This window comes from Miscanthus floridulus, chromosome 8, assembly GCF_019320115.1.
Source record: "Miscanthus floridulus cultivar M001 chromosome 8, ASM1932011v1, whole genome shotgun sequence".
NCBI lineage: Eukaryota > Viridiplantae > Streptophyta > Magnoliopsida > Poales > Poaceae > Miscanthus > Miscanthus floridulus.
Window position 1 is genome coordinate 87,237,033 of NC_089587.1, and position 27,735 is coordinate 87,264,767.

General features: G+C 44.2%; 1 protein-coding gene, 1 long non-coding RNA gene and 1 pseudogene across 2 annotated transcripts; all 3 read right to left on the reverse strand.

The window, feature by feature from the left end:
* Window positions 1-1,501: 1,501 nt before the first annotated feature.
* Window positions 1,502-2,143, reverse strand: LOC136469529 (proline-rich receptor-like protein kinase PERK2). The gene has a single exon (XM_066467691.1). It carries the CDS (start codon window positions 2,141-2,143, stop codon window positions 1,502-1,504), a length of 642 nt encoding a protein of 213 aa, XP_066323788.1.
* A 6,973-nt stretch (window positions 2,144-9,116) lies between these two features.
* Window positions 9,117-9,943, reverse strand: LOC136472860 (uncharacterized). Its single transcript, XR_010762441.1, has 3 exons — window positions 9,834-9,943; window positions 9,392-9,441; window positions 9,117-9,226 (listed from the first exon to the last, which is right to left on the reverse strand). It is a non-coding gene; the product is annotated as an uncharacterized lncRNA (long non-coding RNA).
* A 9,518-nt stretch (window positions 9,944-19,461) lies between these two features.
* LOC136469530 (UNC93-like protein 1) lies at window positions 19,462-24,222 on the reverse strand (annotated as a pseudogene).
* Window positions 24,223-27,735: the final 3,513 nt, after the last annotated feature.

Sequence of the window (27,735 nt, forward strand, 5' to 3'; positions counted from 1 at the left end):
AGGAGACTTGGAATGCTCCGGGGCTTGCCTGGGATCCGACACAAGTCAGTTCAGTTAGCTTGCACCGTCCTGGTGACGTCTCAGGTCCTAGCACTCGCTTAGTCCTTCCATCTTCGGGATAGATCCTCCATACATCGTCTTCGGGTTCGGCTCCAACATCATGTTGTTCACGTGGTTCATCTAGCGCACCTAGATGAGATGCCAGATGCATGTGTATGAATGTGATGAATGGTAACACAAGATGCATCACATAAGCATACAAGACAAACAAGTTATTATGCAAGATATAGACACCAATAACTATTTAACTAACATCACACCACTAACTATAGAGAGCAAGCACATCAAGCATGGCACAAGTTTTCCAAGATCTCAGGTGCTCTAACTCAGTCATCATTCAAGGCATAAGTCACACTTAACAATATACAAGCAAACACTATAATTGGAATATGCCAATTTCTGGACATGCAAACAGCAGCTACAAGATTTAGCTATAACTGGAGTTACACAAATCCCAATGACTTGAAAGAAGACATTCTAGAAAGCTTATGAAATTTTCTACAATTCATCTTTAATCATCTTAGCATGATTCTCAAGTTAACTAAGTCAAATATATCCATTTACAGAAACTGGTCCACAATTGACAGAAAGCAGCCATTTCTGAAACCCAACTTTAAACAGCTGTAACTCTTAAACTACTTGGCCAAATGACACCAAATTTTAATAGAAGCTAGATACATGAATTATCTACAACTTTTGTATAAACAAGTTTCACAACAAAGCACATTATCATGAAGAACTTTGCTAAGTTCCCAGATCTGTCCAAAAACCACATTTGCAAGAAAATAAATATTAACTTATGTTGCAAACACATAATTAGGCAAAACCAACTTTACCAACATTTCCCACATGACTAAAGAACACCAGAAAACCTAGTGTCCATGGCCAATTAAATTCTTTTAATGCATTTCTTAATTTATTTTAGATAACAGGGTGACTTAATGAACATATATCAAAAGTATACAATAAATTCTACAAAAATTACAGTGGCTCACATATCCTATCAATAGTCTACTGTACAAATTTCACTCCATTTGAATATGTATAGCAACCTCTATGAAAAAGACAAGTTGCTAAAGCAAGAAATCACGTGAGAGCAAGATAAACCAATAACTCACTCATACTTCATCCAATACTCATGAAATTTTTACCACACATCAACTATCACATGGGTAGCATGGCACAAAAATTTCACTTCATTTGGAGCCCTAGATCTACAGTTATGAAAAATAACAAATTCAACTAGCATCACAACCTTACTGCACAAATCTATTTTTACCGCAAAATATTTAAACTAAAACATGCCATATTATAGATCCACTGCATAGACAATTTCACAAGGATTCCAAAAAGTCCTCATTTACTATTTTACGAATTTTCTACGATTTACTATGAATTTCCAAATTTCCTGCAAAATAATTACAAACCAGTCCTTACGGCACTATTCACATGAGTCTATGACATTGCAGATAAGACCCTCCCTTTCTTCAAATTCTTGCGCGAAGCCCTTGACGGGGTTCAAAGCAGAGGAGGCCGTCGGAGGCTCGCGGTGCCGGCCAGAGGAGGCTCGTCGGCGGCGATGGAGTGGCGGAGGAGCACTAGGGGTTCCGCGCGCGCCTGCTGGTGGTCTCGGATGGCCGAGAGGTGGCCCGAGGTGGACCAGCCATGCGCACCGGCGGTCGGAGGCGACGGCGGCCGGCGACTGCGGTGCTCCCAGCGTGGTTTTGGACGGCGAGCATGAGCACGGCGTGCAGGCGAGGGAGGCGAAGCTGATGGCGTTGCTCGTGAGGAGCGAGGGGGGCTGAGAGGGGAAAACAGCCGCGACACCGGCGAGCTCGGAGCTCGGCCATGGCGGTCGCGCGTCCCGGCGCGGAGCGGAGCGAGGAGAGGGCAGAGGGAGTGAGGGCGGGCGCTCTGGGATTCGATGCTCACTCAAGTAGGGCGCATGGGTGCAGCAGGGAGGCAGGCGCACGCGTCGGCATGGTGGGGCGCGCGGCGGCCATGTACAGCGCCACGGCGGCAATCGGTCGAGCACGTGGCGCGCGTCGGTGAGGGCGAGGTGGGGAGCCGAGTTGGGCCGCATCCGGGCCTAATCAGACAGTGGGCCAAAAATGAAGTTTGAAGCCCGCGAACTGCTCTTCATTTTTCATTTAGAGACCAAGGTCATTAGAGCTCTTCCACAGCGGGTAATTAAGCCACAAACTGCTAGTGTCAGCGCCTTGATAACGGTCACGGAAATTCACTTTCGGAAGTCAAAACTCGGTCAAACTCAGTGCAACTTTTTGCATGCTCTTCTCCATAATATAACCTTCAACTTTTATTTTTGGACCAACTCAAGTTGCTTAACGAATTTTGGAGAACGCGGAATGCCAACGTCGTTGCTTAGCGAAACTCCAGACTTAGAATATTTCTAAGTGCTGAAAACAACAGCAAATTCGATCTTGTGACCTTGATTTGACTTACTTCCAAGCTGATCTAGCTCTTAGTCCAAAAACAAAGTTTGTTCTACATGATATGGACTACAACTTTCATTTAAGGTCCAACCTCAAAACTGGTATAGAACCTATTGTTCTACTTTGACCAAAGTAGGATCACGATGAAGCTTAAATTATCCTTTTTGATTCATTGGAGCATTTTCTTGGCATTTGCCCAACGTGAACCTTTCATGACTTTTGTTGTAGAGTTCATCTAGAGTCATTTTGGCAAGGTTGCAAGGTTTGGTTGACGATTGAGAATTCCATTCACTTTATAAATTAATTCAAGCAAGGACATAACTCGTCATTTCATGTGACTTTTTTATTCCAAACTTCATGAAACTTTTCGAGTGCCCAATATAGATGGGTATTGATGTGAGACACCTGAAGATATCCCAATCACACCACCCAAGCATATATCTTGAAAAGGGGTCTATAGGCGAGCAAAGGTGCAATATCCAAGTTTAGGTTGGGGCTCGTTTCTATAGGTTTGACCTTGACATCTTCATCATTACTTAATATACCATGTTTTAGCTCAAACCCATTGCTTAACTGGTGGCAAACACCTGGGGTGTTACAGCCTTCCCCCCTTAAAAGAATCGCGTCCCGAGATTTAGGACGAAAGACTTTAATGGAAGAGAGACATGCTACCAGTTTCCAATATCAGCCAGAGCTTTAGGCTACATAGATTCAATCATAAGAGAGGCTAATTTAGTCAAGACACTTTCTGATACTTGTCCTTTGTAGTAAGTTTTGTCTGAAGAATTTCCTTCGTTGGCCTTCATGAAGTATTGTTACTTTGGGAGGAATCCAAGATAGCAATGTCCTACGTACTTCGTCCTCGATGTACGGAGAGCGATACAAACGTAGACTAAATACTTGTAGCATCTACTTTCCTAGTGGATACAGCACATACCATATGGACTTTGCACTAGATGATAATCTTCTGAAGGATACTCGTTGCAATGGTTCCATGTGTGCAGCTCTCTTTCTCTGATAACAATATTGTATGGTCTGCGTCTACTGAGTGAGTGGTAAACGTAATAGCTGACTCTGTCGGCTCAATGTTCTCGATGATCATTCCTTAGGGAGCCTTTGGATCTAAGTTGCAACAGTGATTTTGGGTGGAATCTGATGCAACCTCTTGGGTAAAAACACATATAAGGTACCAAAGGCATGTCAGCATTGGAGAACCATTGACGTAGAAGGATGTTAGCGAGGCTTGGAGGACAACACAAGTTGCAAGTAATCACAAAACTAGGGACTAGTTCACTACCAAGCAGGTTGAGCACAATTTGCCTTCGTGGTGCAGTTGCACAGCAAGTTGGGTTGACTTGCATCGTAGCAAAACCAGCTTTCTTACCACATTTGTCGTCGAGGCTTCCATTCTAAGGCCAATCAATATCTCAAAAACCATAATCCGAAAATCTGCGGTTTATCACCTTTCCAATTGCTTTCGAATTGCAAGGGCATAATTTTGACTTCTAGAACATCTTGACTGCTCAACTATTATCGATACGAGAGGACAAAGGTACGGCACAACACATGGGTGCAAGGAGTCTTCTCTAGTACATGGAGGGTTGTCTAACAGCGATACACCTACAAGTTGTAATTTCTTGGCATGAATTACAAACACAACCGTTTAATGCAAATGATGATCGCAGTCACAATGAAATTGCAGATTCTATACCCTTTTGTTTTCTATTCATATCTCACAAACTACTGCTCCAATATGCACAAATTTTTTTGGTGGACATGTAGATCCATGGGTCTTCTAACTACTCACCAAAAATCAACTCAAACGGACACCGTTTGACCATCCAAATAATTCCTCTACCAAAACTGTTGTGTTTTGAAATGGCAGCAACCGAGCCGACAAGGTATCTCTCAAATCCGATGTTTTACTCAGCCAATACTCAAACCAACTTAGGACATTGAAGGGTCCTAAGCAAAGAATGAGATCACCAAGTTTGAGGTCAATTCAACTTCGTTTGAGTCACTAATCGCCGGCTTGAAGATAACCGGTTTAGTGCCACAAAATCTAGACAGATTTCTTGTTCTTCCTTTTCTTTGCTTCACACGTTGAGGTGTGTGTTTTGCACTCTCTAATCTTTCTCATAGTAGCAGCAGCTTTTCTCTAGCCAAGGATGGAGGCTATAGTCTTCCTGCCATGCTTCTTAGGTAACAATTTTCGCCGTTGATCTAGATACCAACTTGACGATGCACAAGCATTGGACTTGTGGGCTGTTTTCGCAGGGCACAAAACATTATTCCACATGTAGGGCATTTCTACATTGACAAGGAACCATTCCTATATATCCTTCGGCACTTCATCCAATAGAGTCCGGACACATGTGTTAGTGGCACCTTGGGGCACAAAGATGCTGACTAAAAACTAGGGACGTGCTTTCGCTAGCTCCTACCTAGCCGATACCATGTCTTGTACTATATACGTGATTGTCCAAGATGGAATTGACTTGATAGCACATTTGGAGAAGAAATAGCACTTGCATCGTGGGGCCAGGTTTGTTGTTTCCTTGATCAACATTGTCCTGTGAGATCTGGCCTTCATAGTTACCAAATAGTCGTTACCTAACTAAAGACTAACTTTCCTACTGGTAACAAATTAGTTGTCCCTCAACACTAAAAAGGTTCCAAATCTTCACTCTTGAGAATAAAAATTGTGGTCGAAGCCTACAGATGGTCGCCATTGAAGTCAGCAGAAAGGGGTCACACCAAAGAAGGTCGGTTGATCACCTTGCACATAAAGGTCAAGACTTGGATAGGAAGCTCATGAGCACTAGGTGACCTACTACAGCACATAATATCCTAGTCCATTTACCTTCTGACTGATAACTTGTTCAACCTTAAGTGTGGTGCACCTTTCTGATCCAATGAAAATGACATAAGTTGCTCACTAGATGATCGACGTCATTACAGGGACAGTCACGTCGAGTAGAGTCACTTGTCTACCCTCTTGCAGTCTATTTAGGTTCCTGTTAGTGACCTGTTCTTCAAAGGTTAACCGTTGGATGACTTCACAAGGGAGTCCTATTGCATCTAGTTCGACATATATATCTCTTGACATGATAAGGAGAGATAACCAAGGAAGAGCTCAAGTGAGAATAACATATCGGTGCAGTTCTGCAATGGATCATGACTAGAAACCTCGATACCAGCGCGTGTCGAGCAGCACAGCCTTGTGTGTGCACCCACAGGAGGCTCTCGGTTTCGTTGCGGCACCGTAGATCGCTAATCGTGGCACCATTACTGAACATATAACCTACAAGAAATCTCACATGGCACAAATTGGGTTGCATAGGAGCAAGCACTATGTGAAGGAGGGATGGCAAACAAAGGTAGTCACAAGGTTAGGAGTCAACAAGCAGGGGATCCGAAAATCAAAACACAACGCAAGAGAGCATAGCTTAATTGCCAAAGACAACTGAGCAGGGGACTTCTTGCTGAATTTCCATATACGTCTTGTGTCCACCAAGTGATTACCAAAACTTGGACGTGGTTCTAGGATAGCGCTCTTCAACACTCGTATGCTTACCGAGGACAAAAGGGGTGATAACTATGGCACTAATTAGATAACAAGCACACATACCCACCACTTGGCTAAACTAGAGGACATTATAGGTTAAGCATGTAACCACAATTATTTCTAGCAAGGCTAAGCACACACTTTTCTCAAGCACTTCCTATTCAAGAAACATGGAACAAGGCATTCTTGTTTAACTCCACACAAGGAAGATAGTGCAATACATCGATCACAAGTTACTTAGTACTTAGAACAAAGGAAGGGAAGCATATTTATGCACAAGCACAATCATGATGCATGCTCGTCCTATTCATCCTCACGAAATTGCCAGCCTAAGGTGGCAATCATGTTCTATGTCGGTGGCATAACACGTACTCTCTCGATATATAGCTAGTCGTCAGCTACATTCAATCTACGCATTCATGGTTAGTGTACCTACAGGCAAATTCATTGCAGCCCATCCCCACAAGAGATAAATAAGCGCACAATGAAAACAGTAAACTAAGATACCCCCCATATACACATCCCCAGATATATATACTTCGGTATCCATAGCTACCCGGTAGATATACCCACAATTAAGTACCTTCATATATACATGTGTGTAACATGTAAATATTCCAGTAACCACAGCTAACTCTCTCCTAGACCGATAGTTGGACGGTCATGCTCTCACAACTCACACTTACCTGGGCGTAGAGGCAATTGATCCATACATTACCATTCAAGTGAACGGCATCCATACAATAGCACGCCGTATGGACGACGAAAGTAAAAATTGTAATAAAGTACATCTCCCAAAGTTAGTACTTAGCTAGCCACCTAATAGTCCTTAACTGGGCATAAAGCAAGATGTCGCTAGCATAGTTTTACAAATAAGTTTTGACAAATTTGCCTGTAGCTAAAGTTTTAGTTAAAATAGACTTTTTAAAACCAAAACTTGACTTTTAAAACTATGTACCTGACAGTATTATGCTTAATCTCGCTCTAATACCAGCTGTGACAGAACCGCCCAATTTATACAAGATCAAGTACGGTTGTCCCCGCTAACACGTTGACACACCCATACTTTCACTCATATAAACCCGGTAGTCCGCCGAGTGTCCCGAAAGACCTCGGTAAATCAACATCACAACCAAGATCGCGTGATTAAGCAAATACATATCACATACATCGGGTTGCAGCGGAAATAATATTACAAAGGGGTTAACAAATAATAGTACAAGTTTGGGTTTCAAAACCCAAAGTGAAAACAACATAGCTTTCAATGATTACATTAATATAAGTTCCAAATATATTGCTAGCTTAGTGACATCATCTGACAAAAGCATATAGATGAGAAGTAAGTATAGAATCACCGAGCCCACCGGCGGTTAGCCACCATCTTCAACAGGCCGAAAACTTCACCTGCAACATGGTGGGATAAACCATGAGTACTCGAATGTACTCAGCCAGACTTACCCATCGTAAACCAGAAATAAAGTGACACCAAGGATTATGCAAGGCTTTCTTTAGTGGGCTAGCTGACTTGTTTGCGAAAAGCATAAGCTATCATGAAGAAACCATTTTAAGTACTTTGCATCATCTTTATTATGACCTATCCATCTAGGTAAGCACCTGTACTATAGCAATCACTTGATTAACCAATAACATCCAGTTACCAATTTAGATTTAGCATATCCCATACCATCCAGATAACCATCATTGTTCCATAATAATTACTACGATGCCGTAACTCGAGTCAAGTGCTCACTATCCAGGAGCGATGGCGATTCGAATCGATTCCTAACCAGCTGGTGATTTATTCCTTACACAAACCTCACTCACCCGCTAAAGTGAGATATTGATCACCGAGTCAACTATCCAGGAATCTCGAGTTTGCCAGGAACCACATGTACCTGGGGGCCGACCAACTGCACTTTGGTCTTATCATCTCGCCCCCGTGTCCTACCACACCTGCTCCGGCACAGTGCGCTGCGGGCAATCTACTCGGCCCGAATAATCACTACAAGATTTTCGGTGTACTGCAACGCCAAAAAAGTGTAGCAAAAGACCCAAAAATGGTAGCCATAGTAATTTTGCTACCAATTTTTTTTGGTTAAATGTCGTTGCACTTGTAAGGGTAGCAATAGCATAATGCAATGGGTTACATTTTAGTTGCGACACACAGCCCCTCTATTGCAACACTTTTGATGCTTTTGCAACACCTGGTGAGTGTTGTAACAAAAGCAATTGCAACCACTATGGGTGTGGTAATAGTATCAATTGCAACGAACTAGGCGTTGCTAGCGATACGTATTGCGACACGCTGGTCGTGTAGCAACACAATGCAAGCGCAACGCAACACAGGTGTTGCAATCGTGGTTGTTGCTACGCAGAGAAAGCATTGCAATAGAGGTTCTCTATTGCCACGTCGCCTAAATGGTTGCTATAGGTGGCTTAGGTTATTGCAACATCTCTTCAGGTTGGTTGCTACAGAGAGGTCGTATATTGCCACGTTTCTGAATGGTTGCTATAGATGGCATAGGCTATTGCCACGTTACTTAGGTTGGTTGCTACAGACAGGTCATCTATTGCCACGTTACTAACTATCTGGTTGCTATAGGTAGATTCCTCTATTGCCACCGTCATCTTTTTGTAGTTGCGAGAGATAGTTTCTCTATTGCCACGATTATCGTAGCTATTGCCACGACTAAATGTGGTTGTTATATGTGCCATCATATATTGCAACGCCAGATTAATATATTAATAATTCATGTTGCGACACTTTGTTTGGTAGCTTAAATTAATAATCGCAAAACGACAAATACATAATGAAGGAAGCATCGACATCCATTAAAACGAAATATAATTTGTTCATACAAAATCTTTAACAAAACACACCGAGTGTCAAACTAAATGAGAACACAAGTAGATAGCTTAACACATAATAATGTGTTAAGCACAGACAACTGTTTGAACTCATTCGAATCAAAAGACTAATGTCTACTGTAGCAGCGAAGGTTCCCTTGATATGTATGTTGGCCATCGTCCCACCATTCATCTGTTCAAGCTGACGCCTATGTTCTTGCCTCTCGGCTTCCCTTTCAACTTCTTGAGCTTCTAGTCTATCTTGCAGCCGTCCAAACGATTCAATGAGGGCTTCCTCCTGTTGCAGTTTGCAATAATTCAGTTTCACACCAACTCTCAAATTCTCATTAAACTTCACATAGTGAAGCACAAGCAGTAATAATTCAGTAATGCTCACATGATTGAATGTTCACAAAAATACATGTAAGAATGTTCACGGTTCCAAGAAAATGGAGATATGTACCTGTAGCTTGCCAGCTAAGATTGCAATTAGCGTTAGTAGCTTGTCATGATCTGCACATTTAAACCAAATTCAGAAATCAGGGTTTTGTGGGATTTTGATATGCATATTTAATTTAGTGACTATGAAAATGGATGAACTGGATGAAACATCACAAGTCAATACTACATCAGACTCATTACGAGTAAGCTTAAAAAAAGAATTGTCAAAGATTCAAAAAAGAAATGTCATCTATTTATCAGTAAGCTTTGAAACTAATTAAATAGTTCAAACAGACTGTGCAATGAAGCAAATAGAAAGATGACTGCATACCTCCATTCAGCTATTCTACAAGTCCAACAAGATCTCAATGAAAATATGTAAAGAGCTTACTATCCTCAATAGAAAGATGACTGTATATCTCCATTCAGCTATCACAAAAATAGGAGTATGTATAGTATCTCACCTTCTTCTAAGATTTTTGCTGCCTTTAGGAACCTTCTCATGTGACAATAGAGTCAGCACTGACATTGAAATTGAGTGTTTGCATCAAAGTCAAGACCAGCATGTTCAGGCTAGGTCAGAGCACTATCCTCCTCTCCTGCAGAAATTTAAATAGGCGTGAAATTTCAATGTTGCAATGACATTACAAATGCTAACAGATATCTAGACGAGTGTTCTTATAGGCATTTAATCAAACAATTCAAGTATTCCTGCATTGATTACAATACGTGGCTCAAGCAAGCAAGCGAAAAACTTCAGCATAGTTCTGTTCCATGATTAGTAGCATGCACTGACCTCAATCGACAGGTGCAGAGGTCCTCATACATGGTGCCTAACATAAAGTAAAACCAGAAAAAAAATCAGAATCAGAAAAAGAAAACAAAAAGACAAGCCTCCTGAAATGTTTAGCAGTATTGACTAATAATTGTCTAGTATGATTAGATACATCTTCTGACATCAATATATAAAAGACTTGTTCAGGGAAAATGAGATAGCATCGCATAGATACACTAGCACACATGATGCTACTAATAAACAAGTGCTACCGCTAGTTAGACATTTCAACTCCGCAGCATAAAAAGAGAGGACAAGAATGAAGACGACGCTGAAATGTTGTAAAAAAACAGTAGCTAATCATTCCCTCAACACTATGATTTATACCCTATTGAATACTGGGTACAAATATGTTGCTGTTTCAGCCTTACTATATTTAATATCTATCGAGAGAGACATAAGCAAGACCATGTACTCTGGTACATGCAAAACATGAACTGAAAACACCACTAGGAGAATGATTATTGATGAATGGGTACCTTGATTATTGCTGTAGGTTGTCGAGCACCCTGAGTGTCCTGCTTATTTGCAAGCACCAACACTGAAGCTTCGACTAATGACTTAGCATTTTGTCTTTCAAAACCCTGTGTAAAATACAACATACTTGTAGTGTTCAGGGTACAGTAACCATTTGACTATTAAATATGATATTGCTAACAAGTTTGTGGCACAAAAACAAATCAGTAATTGCAGTGTACTGTATCTCTGTATTTAGTGTTGGTGGTAAAGTTCAAAGCAAATCAAAACTTTATAGCCTCGGTGTAAAAAGAAAGGAAAAAAAACTTCCTACAGCACATAACGCACTTAGTTCCAGCTAGTTTACGCAGCAACCATGAACATATGTTGATTGGAAATAATTTAATATTCAGATTTGAAAGCCACACATCACAGGTACATGTAAATCTATCAGTGAATCAAAGAAAAAGGTACAACAATGAATTCTGCATATTTTTAAATGCATTGAGTAGTCAACTTTTCACAGGCTTATGGGATGGGTAGGGGATAAACTTACACAGTGTAGATCACGGTAGAACTGGGAGACGAGCTCACGGTAGACGGCGAACCATCGGCCGCAGACGGCGCACTTGGAGACGAGCTCGCGGTGGATGGCAACGCTGTCGGGGCTCAAGCCGTGCATGACGGCGTCGGTCATGTTGCCGCCGCCGATGGACCACGCCTGCTGGCTGCTGCACAAAGCCGTCCATCTAGGGCGGGCCGGACGCGTCGTTGGAGCCGAAGATCTGCTGCCGTATCTCCTGATCCTGGAACGAGTGGCCTGGCAGGTCCAGATCCACATATTTCGCGCCGTCGCCGAAGTAGACGCGCCCCACGGACGGGTCCGACGTGTTGACCGGAACCCGCGCCCTCCTCGACAGAGCTGGCCGAGGCTGCTAGATCCCGCGGCGTCCTCCACAGAACTGGCCACTGCCACCAGATCTCGCGCCCTCGCTGCTCCGTGAGGTCGAGCGGTAGGGCGCCGCTGCTCCCGCGGCCGTACAGGACGGCGGCTGGGATCTTTGCCTCTCGGGGTGAGATGGGTGCGGACAGGCCACGCACGCCTCCCTGAGGAGGGGCCGGAGCTGCTCTGCGCCGGGCTGAAGGTGGCGGGTCCGCGTGCGCCAACCGGAAGGGAGGTAGGGCCGCGCTCGGCTGCTACAAGGGTGAGGGGGGAGAAGATGCCATGGGAGGGCGGCGGCTGCAGGCGAGAGAGAGGAGAGACGGGAGAAATGAGATGCAAGAGTTAGGCTTCCTCGATTTTTATTTTGAGCCTAGTGCATCTCGACCATCCATTTTGATCTAACGGCGAAGAGCCACGTGGAGCCTGTTTTGCTGGGATAAAAAAATAACAAGTTCGAACCAAAATTTAAGACCCAAAATGATTCCAACATAAAAAGTGATGAATACCAAAGTTGTTCAGCTCATTAATATCTGCAACTTTTATTTTAGTCATCTTGTTATTTGACAAAATTTGAACCTTTCAAATTTAAAATTTTGAAAAACGACAAGTTCGAACCAAAATTTGAGACCCAAATTGATTTCAACATAAAAAGTGATGAGTACCAAAGTTGTTCAACTCATGAACATCTACAACTTTTATTTTGGTCATTTCTTCATTTAATAAATTCTTAGCACACATTGTTCACTAATCTTACACATGTCTCATATAGTTTATAAAACCTTACGAGAGATGTGTCACATTTATGAACAATGTCATTACCACTTTGTCATATGAAGAAATGACCAATACAAAAGTTGTAGATCTTGTTGAGTTATTCAACTTTGGTATTTATCACTTTTTCAGATAAATCATTTGGGGTACCAAAATCTTGTCTGAAGTTGCATTTTTTTGAAATTCAAAATTTAAATTGCTCAAACTTTTCATATGTATATATTGACAAAACCAATAAAATAAATTGATAGAGAATGATTTTAGAAAATTTTAGGAAAAAAAATCATCAGATTTGGAATTAGTATGAGGAAAAAAAACTAGTTACAAAATTGACCCATAGATTAAAAAAAGAAATCACACTGTTCACTATGATCATGTAAGGATCATCTAGAACAGTGTGATTTCTCTTTTTAATCTGTGGGTAAACTTTGTAACTAGTTGTTCTCCCTCATACTAACTTCAAATGTGATGGTTTTTTTTCCTACAAATTTGTAAAATCATGCTTCAGCATTTAAGTTTGATCAAACTTGGATGTGACGATGTTTTACACATTTTAAAATTTGAAATTTGAAATTTAACAAGTTCCAACCAAATTTTAAAACCCTAAATGATTTCAGATGTAAAAGTGATGAATACAAAAGTTGTTCAACTCATGAAGATCTACAACTTTTATTTTGGTCATCTTGTCATTTGACAAAATTTGAACCTTTCAAATTTAAAATTTTTAAAAATGACAAGTTCGAACCAAACTTTGAGACCCAAAATGATTTCAACATAAAAAGTGATGAATACCAAAATTGTTCAACTCATTAATATATACAACTTTTATTTTAGTCATCTTGTCATTTGACAAAATTTGAACCTTTCAAATTTGAAATTTTGAAAAACGACAAGTTCGAACCAAAATTTGAGACCCAAATTGATTTCAACATAAAAAGTGATGAATATCAAAGTTGTTCAACTCATGAATATCTATAACTTTTATTTTGGTCATTTCTTCATTTGATAAATTCTTAGCACACATTGTTCACTAATCTTACACATGTCTCATATAGTTTATAAAACCTTCCGAGAGATGTGTCACATTTATACAATGTCATTACCACTTTGTCGTATGAAGAAATGACCAATACAAAAGTTATAGATCTTGATGAGTTATTCAACTTTGGTATTTATCACTTTTTCAGCTGAAATCATTTGGGGTATCAAAATCTTGTCTGAAGTTACATTTTTTTGAAATTCAAATTTTAAATTGCTCAAACTTTTCATATGTATATATTGACAAAACCAACAAAATAAATTGATAGAGAATGATTTTAGAAAATTTTAGGAAAAAAAATCATCAGATTTAGAGTTAGTATGAGGAAGAAAAACTAGTTACAAAATTGACTCATAGATTAAAAAAAGAAATCACACTGTTCACTATGATCATGTAAGGATCATCTAGAACAGTGTGATTTCTCTTTTTAATCTGTGGGTAAACTTTGTAACTAGTTGTTCTCCCTCATACTAACTCCAAATGTGATGGTTTTTTTTCCTAAAAATTTCTAAAATCATGATTCAGCATTTAAGTTTGATCAAACTTGGATGTGACAATGTTTTACACATTTTAAAATTTGAAATTTGACAAGTTCAAACCAAATTTTTAAACCCTAAATGATTTCATATGTAAAAGTGATGAATGTAAAAGTTGTTGAACTCATCAAGATCTACAACTTTTATTTTGGTTATCTTATCATTTGACTAAATTTGAACCTTTCAAATTTTGAAATTTGAAAAAAGACAAGTGGGCACTGCAGGGGCGGCTGGTGATTGAGCCGCCCCTACAGATCAGCCCCAACTGTAGGGGCGGCTCAGCTTACTAACCGCCCCTACAGTGCCATCTGTAGGGGCGGCTGGGCGGCTGGGGCCCGAGGACGCCCACTGTGGGGGCGCCCCCAACCCCCAACCGCCCCTACAGTAAAAATGCCCTCGTTACTGCTGTAAGAATCTAGCGTAGTGCATGTGACCGATGGTGCACGGTCAGGCATTTACTATCGCTAACAAAGTGACCAACCACCCCGGTACAACTTCAAGTACTAATTAACATCCACGCATACTTAACATCAAGTACTTAACAGCAACTACTACTTAACAGAAAGTTTCAGACACCAGGCATAAGGACGGAGATGCCGAGATGAGGCCAGGGTTGGGGCGTTTTATAACTCATAAGGTCTTCAATCATATCAAATAAATTAAAACCTGAGTTACAACGAACACACCTACATAGCGCAGTGGTGGAGAAGGTTTTATCTGAACCAGAGCTCCATGGTTCGAATCCTGTGGGGAGCACTTTTTAATTTTAATATATGCGTCCCCAATTCTTTTCTTTCCATACTTTTTTTTAAGTTTTAAATTCGTTGCAATTATCAAAGTATATTGCAACCAAAAATAAGCGTTGCACTTGAACACAATTTTCGCTTCGACCCCATAGATTTCGTTGCAATAAAATTTAGCACTTGCAACAATATCAAAGTATATTGCAACTGCCAAAAAAGGTTGCAATTGACCCCCACTTTTGCTTCGCCTCCAAGAGTTCTCGTTGCATTAAGTATCTAGCATTTGCAACGCTTGTCAAATTTTATGCAGCACAAAAAAACCGTAGCAATAGTCAAAACCAAATGCAACTAACGTAAATGTAGTTGCAGTACTACCACACAATTGCAACCAAAATCAAGTCTACTGCAACCATTTTTCACCATTGCAATATCGTCCACCAAATGCAACAGAGCTTTGCAACATCTTGAAAACCGTTGTATTAAAGGCATGTATCACTACCATTTTTTAGAATGGTTGTAATACAACAATCTCTGGCAACCAAATTTTCTACGTTGCAATTCTTCGGCGTTGCAGTAGACCGAAAATCTTGTAGTGAATCTCCCAGCTTCACGGTCGGAAGGTACTTTATCCGGCCAGCTAAATGTAAGGCATGCGTTCAACATGACTCGAGGGCCAACAACGATCGGTCCTTAATCGACACAGACGGAAACTAACAGCACCCCAGAACCCTGTCTGGTTGCCTCCAACTTTTTCCGTCCGGTCTCCAATTATCCATCACACATGGTTAATTCCAGGATATCATTCTTTTTATAGCTAAATTCTTCCAGTAACCACCTATAATGTAGGTGACCGGATATCACCGATCGCTACCGGTCTAAGCAAGGCTAAGCAGTTATTCGATCCTGACCTAACCGGGTAAAAGGTAATAAGGTAGGCAAGGATAGTAATAAATGCATCAACGGTTTCAATCAACTCCTACAACTTAATGCAACAATATATAAACTCATATATATAGAAAGAATTGCTTTTATAAATTAGGAGACTTAGAATGCTCCGGGGCTTGCCTGGGATCCGACACAAGTCAGTTCAGTTAGCTTGCACCGTCCTGGTGACGTCTCAGGTCCTAGCACTCGCTTAGTCCTTCCATCTTCGGGATAGATCCTCCATACATCGTCTTCGGGTTCAGCTCCAACATCATGTTGTTCACGTGGTTCATCTAGCGCACCTAGATGAGATGCCAGATGCATGTGTATGAATGTGATGAATGGTAACACAAGATGCATCACATAAGCATACAAGACAAACAAGTTATTATGCAAGACATAGACACCAATAACTATTTAACTAACATCACACCACTAACTATAGAGAGCAAGCACATCAAGCATGGCACAAGTTTTCCAAGATCTCAGGTGCTCTAACTCAGTCATCATTCAAGGCATAAGTCACACTTAACAATATACAAGCAAACACTATAATTGGAATATGCCAATTTCTGGACATGCAAACAGCAGCTACAAGATTTAGCTATAACTGGAGTTACACAAATCCAAATGACTTGAAAGAAGACATTCTGGAAAGCTTATGAAATTTTCTACAATTCATCTTTAATCATCTTAGCATGATTCTCAAGTTAACTAAGTCAAATATATCCATTTACAGAAACTGGTCCACAATTGACAGAAAGCAGCCATTTCTGAAACCCAACTTTAAATAGCTGTAACTCTTAAACTACTTGGCCAAATGACACCAAATTTTAATAGAAGCTAGATACATGAATTATCTACAACTTTTGTATAAACAAGTTTCACAACAAAGCACATTATCATGAAGAACTTTGCTAAGTTCCCAGATCTGTCCAAAAACCACATTTGCAAGAAAATAAATATTAACTTATGTTGCAAACACATAATTAGGTAAAACCAACTTTACCAACATTTCCCACATGACTAAAGAACACCAGAAAACCTAGTGTCCATGGCCAATTAAATTCTTTTAATGCATTTCTTAATTTATTTTAGATAACAGGGTGACTTAATGAACATATACCAAAAGTATACAATAAATTTTACAAAAATTACAGTGGCTCACATATCCTATCAATAGTCTACTGTACAAATTTCACTCCATTTGAATATGTATAGCAACCTCTATGAAAAAGACAAGTTGCTAAAGCAAGAAATCACGTGAGAGCAAGATAAACCAATAACTCACTCATACTTCATCCAATACTCATGAAATTTTTACCACACATCAACTATCACATGGGTAGCATGGCACAAAAATTTCACTTCATTTGGAGCCCTAGATCTACAGTTATGAAAAATAACAAATTCAACTAGCATCACAACCTTACTGCACAAATCTATTTTTACCGCAAAATATTTAAGCTAAAACATGCCATATTATAGATCCACTGCATAGACAATTTCACAAGGATTCCAAAAAGTTCTCATTTACTATTTTACGAATTTTCTACGATTTACTATGAATTTCCAAAGTTCCTGCAAAATAATTACAAACCAGTCCTTACGGCACTATTCACATGAGTCTATGACATTGCAGATAAGACCCTCCCTTTCTTCAAATTCTTGCGCGAAGCCCTTGACGGGGTTCAAAGCAGAGGAGGCCGTCGGAGGCTCGCGGTGCCGGCCAGAGGAGGCTCGTCGGCGGCGATGGAGTGGCGGAGGAGCACTAGGGGTCCCGCGCGCGCCCGCTGGTGGTCTCGGATGGCCGAGAGGTGGCCCAAGGTGGACCGGCCATGCGCACCGGCGGTCGGAGGCGACGGCGGCCGGCGACTGCGGTGCTCCCAGCGTGGTTTTGGACGGCGAGCACGAGCACGGCGTGCAGGCGAGGGAGGCGAAGCTGATGGCGTTGCTCGTGAGGAGCGAGGGGGGCTGAGAGGGGAAAACAGCCGCGACACCGGCGAGCTCGGAGCTCGGCCATGGCGGTCGCGTGTCTCGGCGCGGAGCGGAGCGAGGAGAGGGCAGAGGGAGTGAGGGCGGGCGCTCTGGGATTCGATGCTCACTCAAGTAGGGCGCATGGGTGCAGCAGGGAGGCAGGCGCACGCGTCGGCATGGTGGGGCGCGCGGCGGCCATGTACAGCGCCACGACGGCAATCGGTCGAGCACGTGGCGCGCGTCGGTGAGGGCGAGGTGGGGAGCCGAGTTGGGCCGCATCCGAGCCGAATCAGACAGTGGGCCAAAAATGAAGTTTGAAGCCCGCGAACTGTTCTTCATTTTTCATTTAGAGACCAAGGTCATTAGAGCTCTTCCACAGCGGGTAATTAAGCCACAAACTGCTAGTGTCAGCGCCTTGATAACGGTCACGGAAATTCACTTTCGGAAGTCAAAACTCGGTCAAACTCAGTGCAACTTTTTGCATGCTCTTCTCCATAATATAACCTTCAACTTTTATTTTTGGACCAACTCAAGTTGCTTAACGAATTTCGGAGAACGCGGAATGCCAACGTCGTTGCTTAGCGAAACTCCAGACTTAGAATATTTCTAAGTGCTGAAAACAACAGCAAATTCGATCTTGTGACCTTGATTTGACTTACTTCCAAGCTGATCTAGCTCTTAGTCCAAAAACAAAGTTTGTTCTACATGATATGGACTACAACTTTCATTTAAGGTCCAACCTCAAAACTGGTATAGAACCTGTTGTTCTACTTTGACCAAAGTAGGATCACGATGAAGCTTAAATTATCCTTTTTGATTCATTGGAGCATTTTCTTGGCATTTGCCCAACGTGAACCTTTCATGACTTTTGTTGTAGAGTTCATCTAGAGTCATTTTGGCAAGGTTGCAAGGTTTGGTTGACGATCGAGAATTCCATTCACTTTATAAATTAATTCAAGCAAGGACATAACTCGTCATTTCATGTGACTTTTTTATTCCAAACTTCATAAAACTTTTCGAGTGCCCAATATAGATGGGTATTGATGTGAGACACCTGAAGATATCCCAATCACACCACCCAAGCATATATCTTGAAAAGGGGTCTATAGGCGAGCAAAGGTGCAATATCCAAGTTTAGGTTGGGGCTCGTTTCTATAGGTTTGACCTTGACATCTTCATCATTACTTAATATACCATGTTTTAGCTCAAACCCATTGCTTAACTGGTGGCAAACACCTGGGGTGTTACAGGAGCCTTACCGTATGGGAGTTTAATGGCGCCCGCAATACTGTAGGGGAAATGTAGGCGCCTACAACACTGTTTGTGTTAGGGCGGTTGCAGAGTACTGTTCCTGGTCCTAGTATCGTGGTTTGACTTGTGCGCCTTGCCCTGCTTTCTCCGCACGTCTCCTGGTCCCTACCGAGCGGGCGTCCCCGGTCGGTTGATCCCAGTCGGCTCTGATCGTGCCAGTCGGAGAAGAGCGGTGAGCAGGGGCTGGGCGTATCCCCGGTCGGAGAGTGTGGGGTCGGAGTCGGAATCGGTGCTTTTGGCCAGGCCTTCCGGTCGAAGAGGCTGTCCGGAGGCGGGCTGGTGACCGAAGCGAGCGCTCCGATCAGAGAGGTGGGTCGGAGTCGAAAAAGAGGCGCTGTTTCTCCTTGGCCAGACCTTCCGGTTGGAGATTGGATCACTCCCCCGGCCTGTCGCTCCGATACTTGGGCTGGTCCATGAGTTGTGCGTTATCAGTTTGGGCCGAACCTTTGTTTGGGAAGCCGGTCTGCGAGGGACCCCGGGTTTATGAACCTGACACATCTGATTAGGCATATTGTAGGAGTAGAACTCCTTGCAACATATAAGCATCTCAATCCAAATTAAAATTCTTCCAAAACCACCACCACCACCAAAAAGTATATATATGCATGCATCATGCATGTGCGTGTTTTGTAGGAGTATATCCTTCTCTGCTCGATCTGACCACACGTGTATATCTGACTGGCGCAGATAGCGTCTTGGCCACCCAGCTCGTCAGAGGAAACTGAACTGTCCTCGTCATCTTTTACAGCCAAGAATACCAGTAGGGCAAGCAAGGGGTAGCTCACAGCCATAAGCACCCGGTTCACAATTAGTTAGGTTACCAGGGATACCTTGTGTCTTTATCACTGATATCCTGACCAGCAGTGCAAGCATGTGAGACATCTTCCTCTGTACGGCCAAAGAGTCCATCTGTACGGCAAGACCTGTTGTCCATATGGCTGTCCTGCAGGTCATGATCGTTAACGCCTTCCTCGCCATGCTTGTTCCAACATCGATAGCCATCCATGAAACCACGAATGATCAAGTGTGCATAGCCCGTACATGATTTGGAGTATTTCTTCTTATTCATACAATCTTTGCATGGACACCACGTAGCAGAGTTGCAGTGAGTCGACATATCCACCTCTGCTGCTCTAATGAATGACCGGAGACCCTCCAAATACTGATCACAGGTACGGTTCTTCAGATACATCCATATACGGTCATCCATCTACAACAAAAGTTAAATGTTGAATTATATAAAAGTCAGTACTTGCGCATATTCTTAATCTGTTAACTATATAGTAGTTAATTATTGCTACGAACCTGAAAAAAGACGTTGAAGATCATCGACCGATCGAGAGCGATCAGATATTATAGCAGATTCTTAATTAGGATATCAGACCTACTAGAGAAGGGGAATAAATTATCAATATGCAAGCTAGAGTGCAGACAAATAGCAGATCCGAATGCATTCGCAGCAAGAGATAGAGTTATAACCAGGGGTACCTTAAATAAGCCCGATCGATTAACGTTGCGGGCGACCCATAGCCGATGGCCGGTTGGAAACCTAGCCAGCTAGCTCCGTGCGCGTGTCACCCCCCCCACCCCCCCCCTGCCCCCGAGCAAAATATCTAGGCTATAGCTGCTAGCTAGCTAGGTCGATAGGGAATCGAAATAAGGTAGAGCTTGTCGACCCAGCAGCAGTACACCCAATTAACTGCGCGAGCGATCGAGTTCCGATCAGTTTCTTTTAGGATATCGTCTAGCACGGAAGAGCCGTCTTTGATATGACAACTGACGGCTGATATCCCACACCGTCACCGATGTTTTCTTAAAAAAGACGGGCTACAACCGAAACCGTCTCTGACTTACTAGCCGTCTCTGATATGCATTTTAGATCAGATGGGTAATGAAAGAACACGTCTCAGAATCATAAACCGTCTCTGATCTAATTTACAGAACAGACAGGCCTCAACAACACGTGTCGCTAATACATTAGAGACGGCTTACGTGAAGACGGGTCTCCAATATTGTGTTATCACATACGGGTATTTAGATGTGCGACTGTGGACTAATATTTCAGAGACGGTTCTTTATATCACCTGTCTATAGTCCTTTTTTGTGATGGTTGCAGACGACCGTCTCGAGTGAACGTGTCTCCTTTGTTGTTTTGTGGCCTAGTGCTACTTGCCATGCAACAGCCGCCCCTGCACTCTGCACCGCATTGTAGAACCCGCAATACCTGCACACGTACAAGAGCATGCAGAACAGTGCATGCATGCATCTGGTTCGTTCATGCAATAAGCCAGCCAAGAGTAGAGTAGGAACAACAACTAGAGTACGTACGTAGTACGTAGAGACAGAATGATTAGGAATTGATTACCTACTGAGGACCTGTGAGTCGTTAGTGAGGGCGCCTATAATCAGAAAGATCTTTTAAGGCTGACGGTCTTTTTCCTCTCCCCCGAGCGCCCCCGCGGGGTGACTCGGGCGGTCAGCCACCGCCGCGCCAGCGACCCCCTCCTCCCGGCTCTTCCCCGGGCGCCGCCGCTGCCCTCTGGCGTGCGGAGGCGGTGGCCCATGACGGACCGAAAAAGGCATCCCGTCGCATCCCCACCCCTCCTCCTCCCCCTATCCCCACCCCTCCTCCACCCTGCCCTACCTCGAGCATCTCCGGTGGGTTGGCCAGCCGGCGAGCCAGATCCGGGCCCCCCCCGGGGCCGGATCCGGATCCGCTCTCCCCTCACTAGATCTACCCTGTGCGGCGGAGGTGCGCGTGTGGTTCTGGCTGCCCTGGTATTGACCGGCGTTGGTCTGCTAGCTGGGCGCCTGGCTTGCGGAAGTCGGTGCCGGTGCCATGGCTGCCTCCCCCAGCGGGCTTGCTGCAGGGGCGGTCGGAGCCCCAGCCTTACAGTGCCCTTCCAACCATTCCATCCTTCTCTGGTTGGGGCACCGCGGCCTCCTGTGCACGACGGCTGGCGGCCGGCGGTCGATCTAGGGGCTGCGTCGGCGTGGTGGAGATCGAGCGGGGGCTGGAGTCGCTGCTCACTGCTCATCGGCTGGAGTCACTTGGCACGGTGGCACCCCCCATCCCCGACCCACAGTGCCCTACTATGCTTGGGTATCTACCCTGCTCGGCTTCTTGCTATGGGCTGGTGGCGGTGGCGCAGGCTGCGTCATTCTCCTTCCTGAAGCTTATCCTCACGGTTCGGGTCGCTGGGGCTGGTTTCTAGGATGAAAATCCCCGTGTGCTCCTGTCAACGATGATGGCGTATGCGGATGTCAGTACCCTTCTTGAAGGCGTCGTTGGAGCGCTCCTGCTGCCGTGCCTCTGCTCCTGCTTCCCTGCCTTGAGTTGCTCCTTGTGCTAAGCTTGATTGTGCTTCATGCTACCCTTCGCTTCGGTTTGTCCAGTATTTGGTTGGTGTTGCCGCAGTCGTTTGCTCTCCCTAGCGGATGCTTTGCTGCTATCGCTATTGCTATTCTTGGATGGATGATTTGCCGTCATGTTGCTCGGGTGGTTGCCTTGCCGTCGGTGTCGCTTCGGTCTCCCCTCTCAGGCAGATGCTTTGCTGCTGTGAGCGTGATGGCCCCCCATCCGTGGATGCTTTGCCGTGTTGATGGTCGTCGTCTTGGGCGGATGCTTTGCCGCCGTACTGTTTTGGCGGATGCTTTGCCTCCGTGGTCTCTTCTCTAGCGGATGCTTTGCCGCTGTTATCGTGCTGGCACCCTTGGTGGATGCTTTGCCGCTAAGGCTGAAGCTTGCCTCGTCGCCTCTGCGGTCTTCACTACACTACTAGCTACCGATGTGTCCGTCTTCCTGTATTAGGCTTAGTCATTGGGGTTTTGAGGTGGAGGGTCTCCCCCCTCGTGTTTTCTTGCCGTTCATTTGTGCCTGTGGGATTTCGTTGGTAATTCTGGGATTACTTGCGAGTCCTATGTATCTTTGTACCAACTCTAACCTCTCCTAATGAAGCACGTGCCAAGCACGCTTTCAAAAAAAAAGGGCACCTATAATCCAGTAGATGAGGCTCTGGAACATGGCATCCAGCAGCCCGTAGCTGAAGAAGAGCAGAAACGGCCCAAGGTAACGCCGGCCGTCCTTGAAGTGAATGAGATCATTCCAGCTGCCGTCTGTACCGGAGTTGGTTGGCAAGGCCTCTGCCCCAGACGGCGGTGCTTAACGCGGCGGCGATGGCAATCCTGACGACGCCCCTCCTCCTGCGGCTAGCAAGTTTTAAATCTTCCGCTATAGCTGTCGCTATAGCCCGCTATAGCATTTTAAGACAGGGTGCCGCTATTTGTATTCATGTACAATTTAGCCGCTATATCTTGCTATAGCCAGATTTAGCTCCGCTATTAGCTGATTTAGAGGTATACCGCTAAACACCTTAGCCCGCTATTTAAAACTATAAAGTCGAGGGAGTAGCCGCTGGCGGCAGAGCCGAGCATCCGCGCACCCCAGTAGAAGACATTGTTGAGGCCCTTGGTGCGGAGCGTGAAGAGGACGCCGTTGACGTTGTTGAACTGGTACGTGTAGAAGAAGTTGCTGTCCCACACCTCCGGGAGCACCAGGAGCATCTTCCAGTCACCGAAGACGAAGAGCTTAAGGATTTCGGTACCCTCGGTGGCCGGCGACGTGTAGGTGGTGGCCCCTGCTGCGACGACCTTGCTCCCGTCGTCACGGATGACATCGCTAGGTGGCAGGATGAGGAGGCTGAGCGCGGCGCCGAGGAGCATGAAGGCCATGTAAGGGATGTACGTGCCATCGTTGACGCTGCCACTGCCACCACGGTGGTAGTTGAACGACAAGGGGAAGAGTCCGCCGAACACACTGCCGATGTTGTAGAGGCAGAGGAAGAGGGAGATGTAGGTGCCGCGGTGGTTCGGGGCCGGGTAGGCGGTTATGATGGCGCCCTGGGCAGCCCAAAGGAGGCCAGCGCCGGCGCCGAGGACGGTCCCCGCGGCGACGGGGAAGGCAATGGAGGCCGGGCGGTGGTTGTAGTACAGGAAGGAGTCGTAGAGCGGGTAAGCGAGCGCGCCGAGCAGGAGGGTGGTCCGTGGGCCCAGCAGGTTGTGTGCCACGACGCCGAGGACGCCGAACACGGTGAAGCAAGCGTAGAGGGCGGTGTTGGCATCGTCGGCGATGGTGTGGTCGAGCTGCCCGGCGCCGCGAGGCCGGAGAGCGCGTTGAACATGCCGGCGCTGCAGAAGCACACGAGGCCCGTTAGGAACACCTGCACCAGTGGGGAGCTGTAGCGGAGGAGGAGCCCGGGCTTCGCTGGCGGCAGCGGCGACCGCTCCACCTCGTCGGCCACCTCCAGCTGCTGCTGCATATCCGACAAACCGACAGGAGGGCTGACTTGGTAAGCCACCAATTTGGATGAACACTGCACGTCGTGCTCAAGATAAATAATGGCACGCACGGTTATTACAGCAGGAATATTATTAGTGGGTTTGTTCCTTGCTAAATGCTAAAATACTAGAGATAATTTTTGCAACCAGCTGCTCCAGCGATTTTATAGGGTGTTTGGCAGGAGCCACTCCATCTTATATGAGGTGATGCATCATGAGTTTATTCCTCAAATTTTGTAGGATGACTCTATTATTCCTCGTACCAGTATTGATTATTAACGTGTGAGAAACGAGGTAATGATGCATCCAATCTATTTCATTTCACGAGCCAAACAAAAAAAAGAGGGATAGGAAGATGATGAACCGCCTTATTCTTCGAACCAGACACCCGTACTAATCCCCCGAGAACATGCATGTGTCTATGTCTATATGATGAGTCGACAAAATGTCCGCCTAGCTTGCAGTTTGAAATAGAGCAGACCTTGCCGTATGTGAAGACAAAAGAGAGAGAATCACACGAACAGGCGCGCACAAAAACGTGAAGAAAAACAACAACCAGACAAACACGGGGCGCACAAATCAAAGACTCTCCGCTCTCCGGCCGCACGTGGTTGGATGGTCTCGGCTTACACGTGGCATTCATCTGCGATGTTTGCATGCAATTTCCCCCCCCCCCCCCCCCCATTAGGCCATTGTTTAGTTTCACCTTAACTTCCAAAAAGTTGCTACAGTACCTGTCGCATCGAATGTTTGCGGCCCGTGCATGGAGCATTAAATGTAGACGAAAAGAAAAACTAATTGCACAGTTTGGTGGAAAATTGCGAGACGAACGTTTTGAGCCTAATTAGTCCATGTTTGAACACGATTTGTCAAATAAAAACGAACGTGCTACAGTAGCCCCAAAATCCAAATTTCTCTAACTAAACAAGGTCTAGAGCCGGGGCCCGACGCGAGGCTACACCTATATAGCCCCTTTGTCAACGATGCTAGGAATCGGAACTACCGTGAAAACGATTTTTAGCATGCACCCAGCCTCATATTTTATAAATGGCGCAAATGGTCAAATTAGCCGTGCAATACGAATTAAGCATGTGCTCATATACTATACACATGTACGGACACTTCAACCACGAAGAAGAAGAAGAACCATCCTTCAATCAAGGATGCAAATCCATAACATAGCCTTCCAAAGGACTTCCTTGATTGAAGGATGCAAATCCATAACATGCATTACAGTTACGTAGTGAGATCCCACAACGCGTATCACCTGGCATTGCGAACCCCGTCTCTTCATTCAAACCTTGGCCTGTTTCAATTTCACCCAATATCAATGCTTCAATCATATACTCGGCTTGAGCTACACGACATCCTTAGAGTATTCAACAAATATGAAAGTTGTCTTAAAAAACCACTAGCGATCAATATTCTCCTTAATAACAGCTAAAAGTGTTAGTTGAAGTTGATGGGAGTGCACAAGGAGCCTCCACCATAATTAGCTTTTTAGACCATTAACATGACCCTTCATATTACTACCTCCATTATCGTACCCTTGCCCACGTACCTTGATAATGGTAGTTGATATTTAAGCAAGGACTGAATTGTTCGTTTAAGTGTCTAAATTGAAGATAAAAAGGGACATTGTTCATAGATCAACAATTCACGTCATATTTTATTTAGATTCTTAAAATTATATAATCAAGAGATTTGAGAAAGATGATCTAGAATTAGTAAAGAAGGCTTGTTGTTACTTATAATTTCTAGTAATTAGTGAGAGCTAATGAGAAGTATTAATGAAAACTGTGCAACATTATATTAGGGGCCCAGGCCCCTGTCTGCCCCCTTGTCTCTGCCCTACATGGAATGGTCCCTCAGCTCCAACGGGCGGCGTCCAACCTTGGATCTCCTGTTTTTGTATTGGCAGCTGAGGCGCAACTGTTTGAGCAAACGGATGACTTGGGCAGTGTTCTTTCCATCTGGATTAGAGACGAGGCTGTTTGTATATCAGTGAAGCAGATTCTGGTGAAATTATTTGGGTATTTCAAGTGTACAAGTGCCTAGAGCTACCAATGGATGTGGCCAAAAGCTCATTTCCTCATCGTCAAGAAAGACAAGACACTCGTGCTACGCGACCTCGAGGATGATGGAGATGACTTCCCGTTCTAGTCCAACATGTATCTGTTGGAACACACCATCGTCAATCAGTTGTATGTGGGTTTCTAGGCGTTTTCTACCTATTTGTGAGAATAGTTTTAGTGTTGTTCTCGATCATTCTGAGATGTTTGTCTGTTTAATTCTGATGTCAGTCTCATTGGTGTAGCCTTCTAAATTGTGTCATGTATTTGGTTTGGCAACTATGAATGGATGAATGTCTCATCAACGTACCTTTCAGGATAGGTCAGATCGAAGAGTATAAATCTATACACACTAACCCACATGCTAATTGTGATTAGCATGCTCAGCTGAGTAGTACTTGATGTGGCTACAGCGCAATTGAGTAATTGGTCTTCCCTAAGTACCAACGGTCCTTTCGTTTTCTCGAGCGGGATGCCACGTGGCAACTACCCTAAAAGAATCAAGATGTCCAAGAAACAGAGATAGAGTGTTAAATTGGGTTAATCTAAAATTCTCGTGAAATTAAAACATACCGCTTAGCCCATTTCACCCTTGTGCCTAAATAAGTGTTTCTAGCCTACTGCATAAAGTTTTGCAACCTAGTTTCAACCCTAGTATAACATGGAAATTCTAATAATGTGCGATGTTTTTTTTGAGGTATCGGAGAGTCAACACTCTCCACTAGTCCTCGTTAGAGCACCCGCGCATGGGTATTGCTCATCCTTGATCCGCACAAGGACCAAGTGCTCTCTATGGGCCTCTCACAATCGCCACTGAGAGATCACCAAGATTCCAAGCACCACCAAGCCATCTAGGTGATGTTGATCACCAAGATTAACAAGCACAAACTCTCACTCAACCTAACAAAGCCTAATGAGAAGACTGGATGTACACTTGCTACTCCCTAAGCACTAATAGAGTCCTTAATCTTCGAATTAGAAAATCCAAATCACTCCACTAGCCTTGAGCTCTCTCTTGGTCACTGATATCTATATGCAACTAATCTGAATTCCTAGAGCGTTCTCTTGCACGAAATGGAGGGGGTATAAAAATCACCCACTACAAAAACTAACCGTTTAAACTCCACTCAACTGAAACACAAACACCAGAAAACTTTGGTGGTCTTTTGAACTGAACACCATACTAATCCGGTGCCTCTCCAACGGCTAAATTTGGACAAGTCGTTACTTTGTACGACCCTCAAGGCTCAAGCGCTTTCTCTGGTGCTGGCCACCGGACTAATCTGGTGCACCAAAACCCTCTATGTAACCTCTCTGTAAAGCACCAGAAATCTCGGTGACCCCCATCAAATAAATCCAATGAGTATAGGAGTCCAAACACTAAGCATAGTACCCAGTAGCGCTTTCTCTGGTGCATGACTT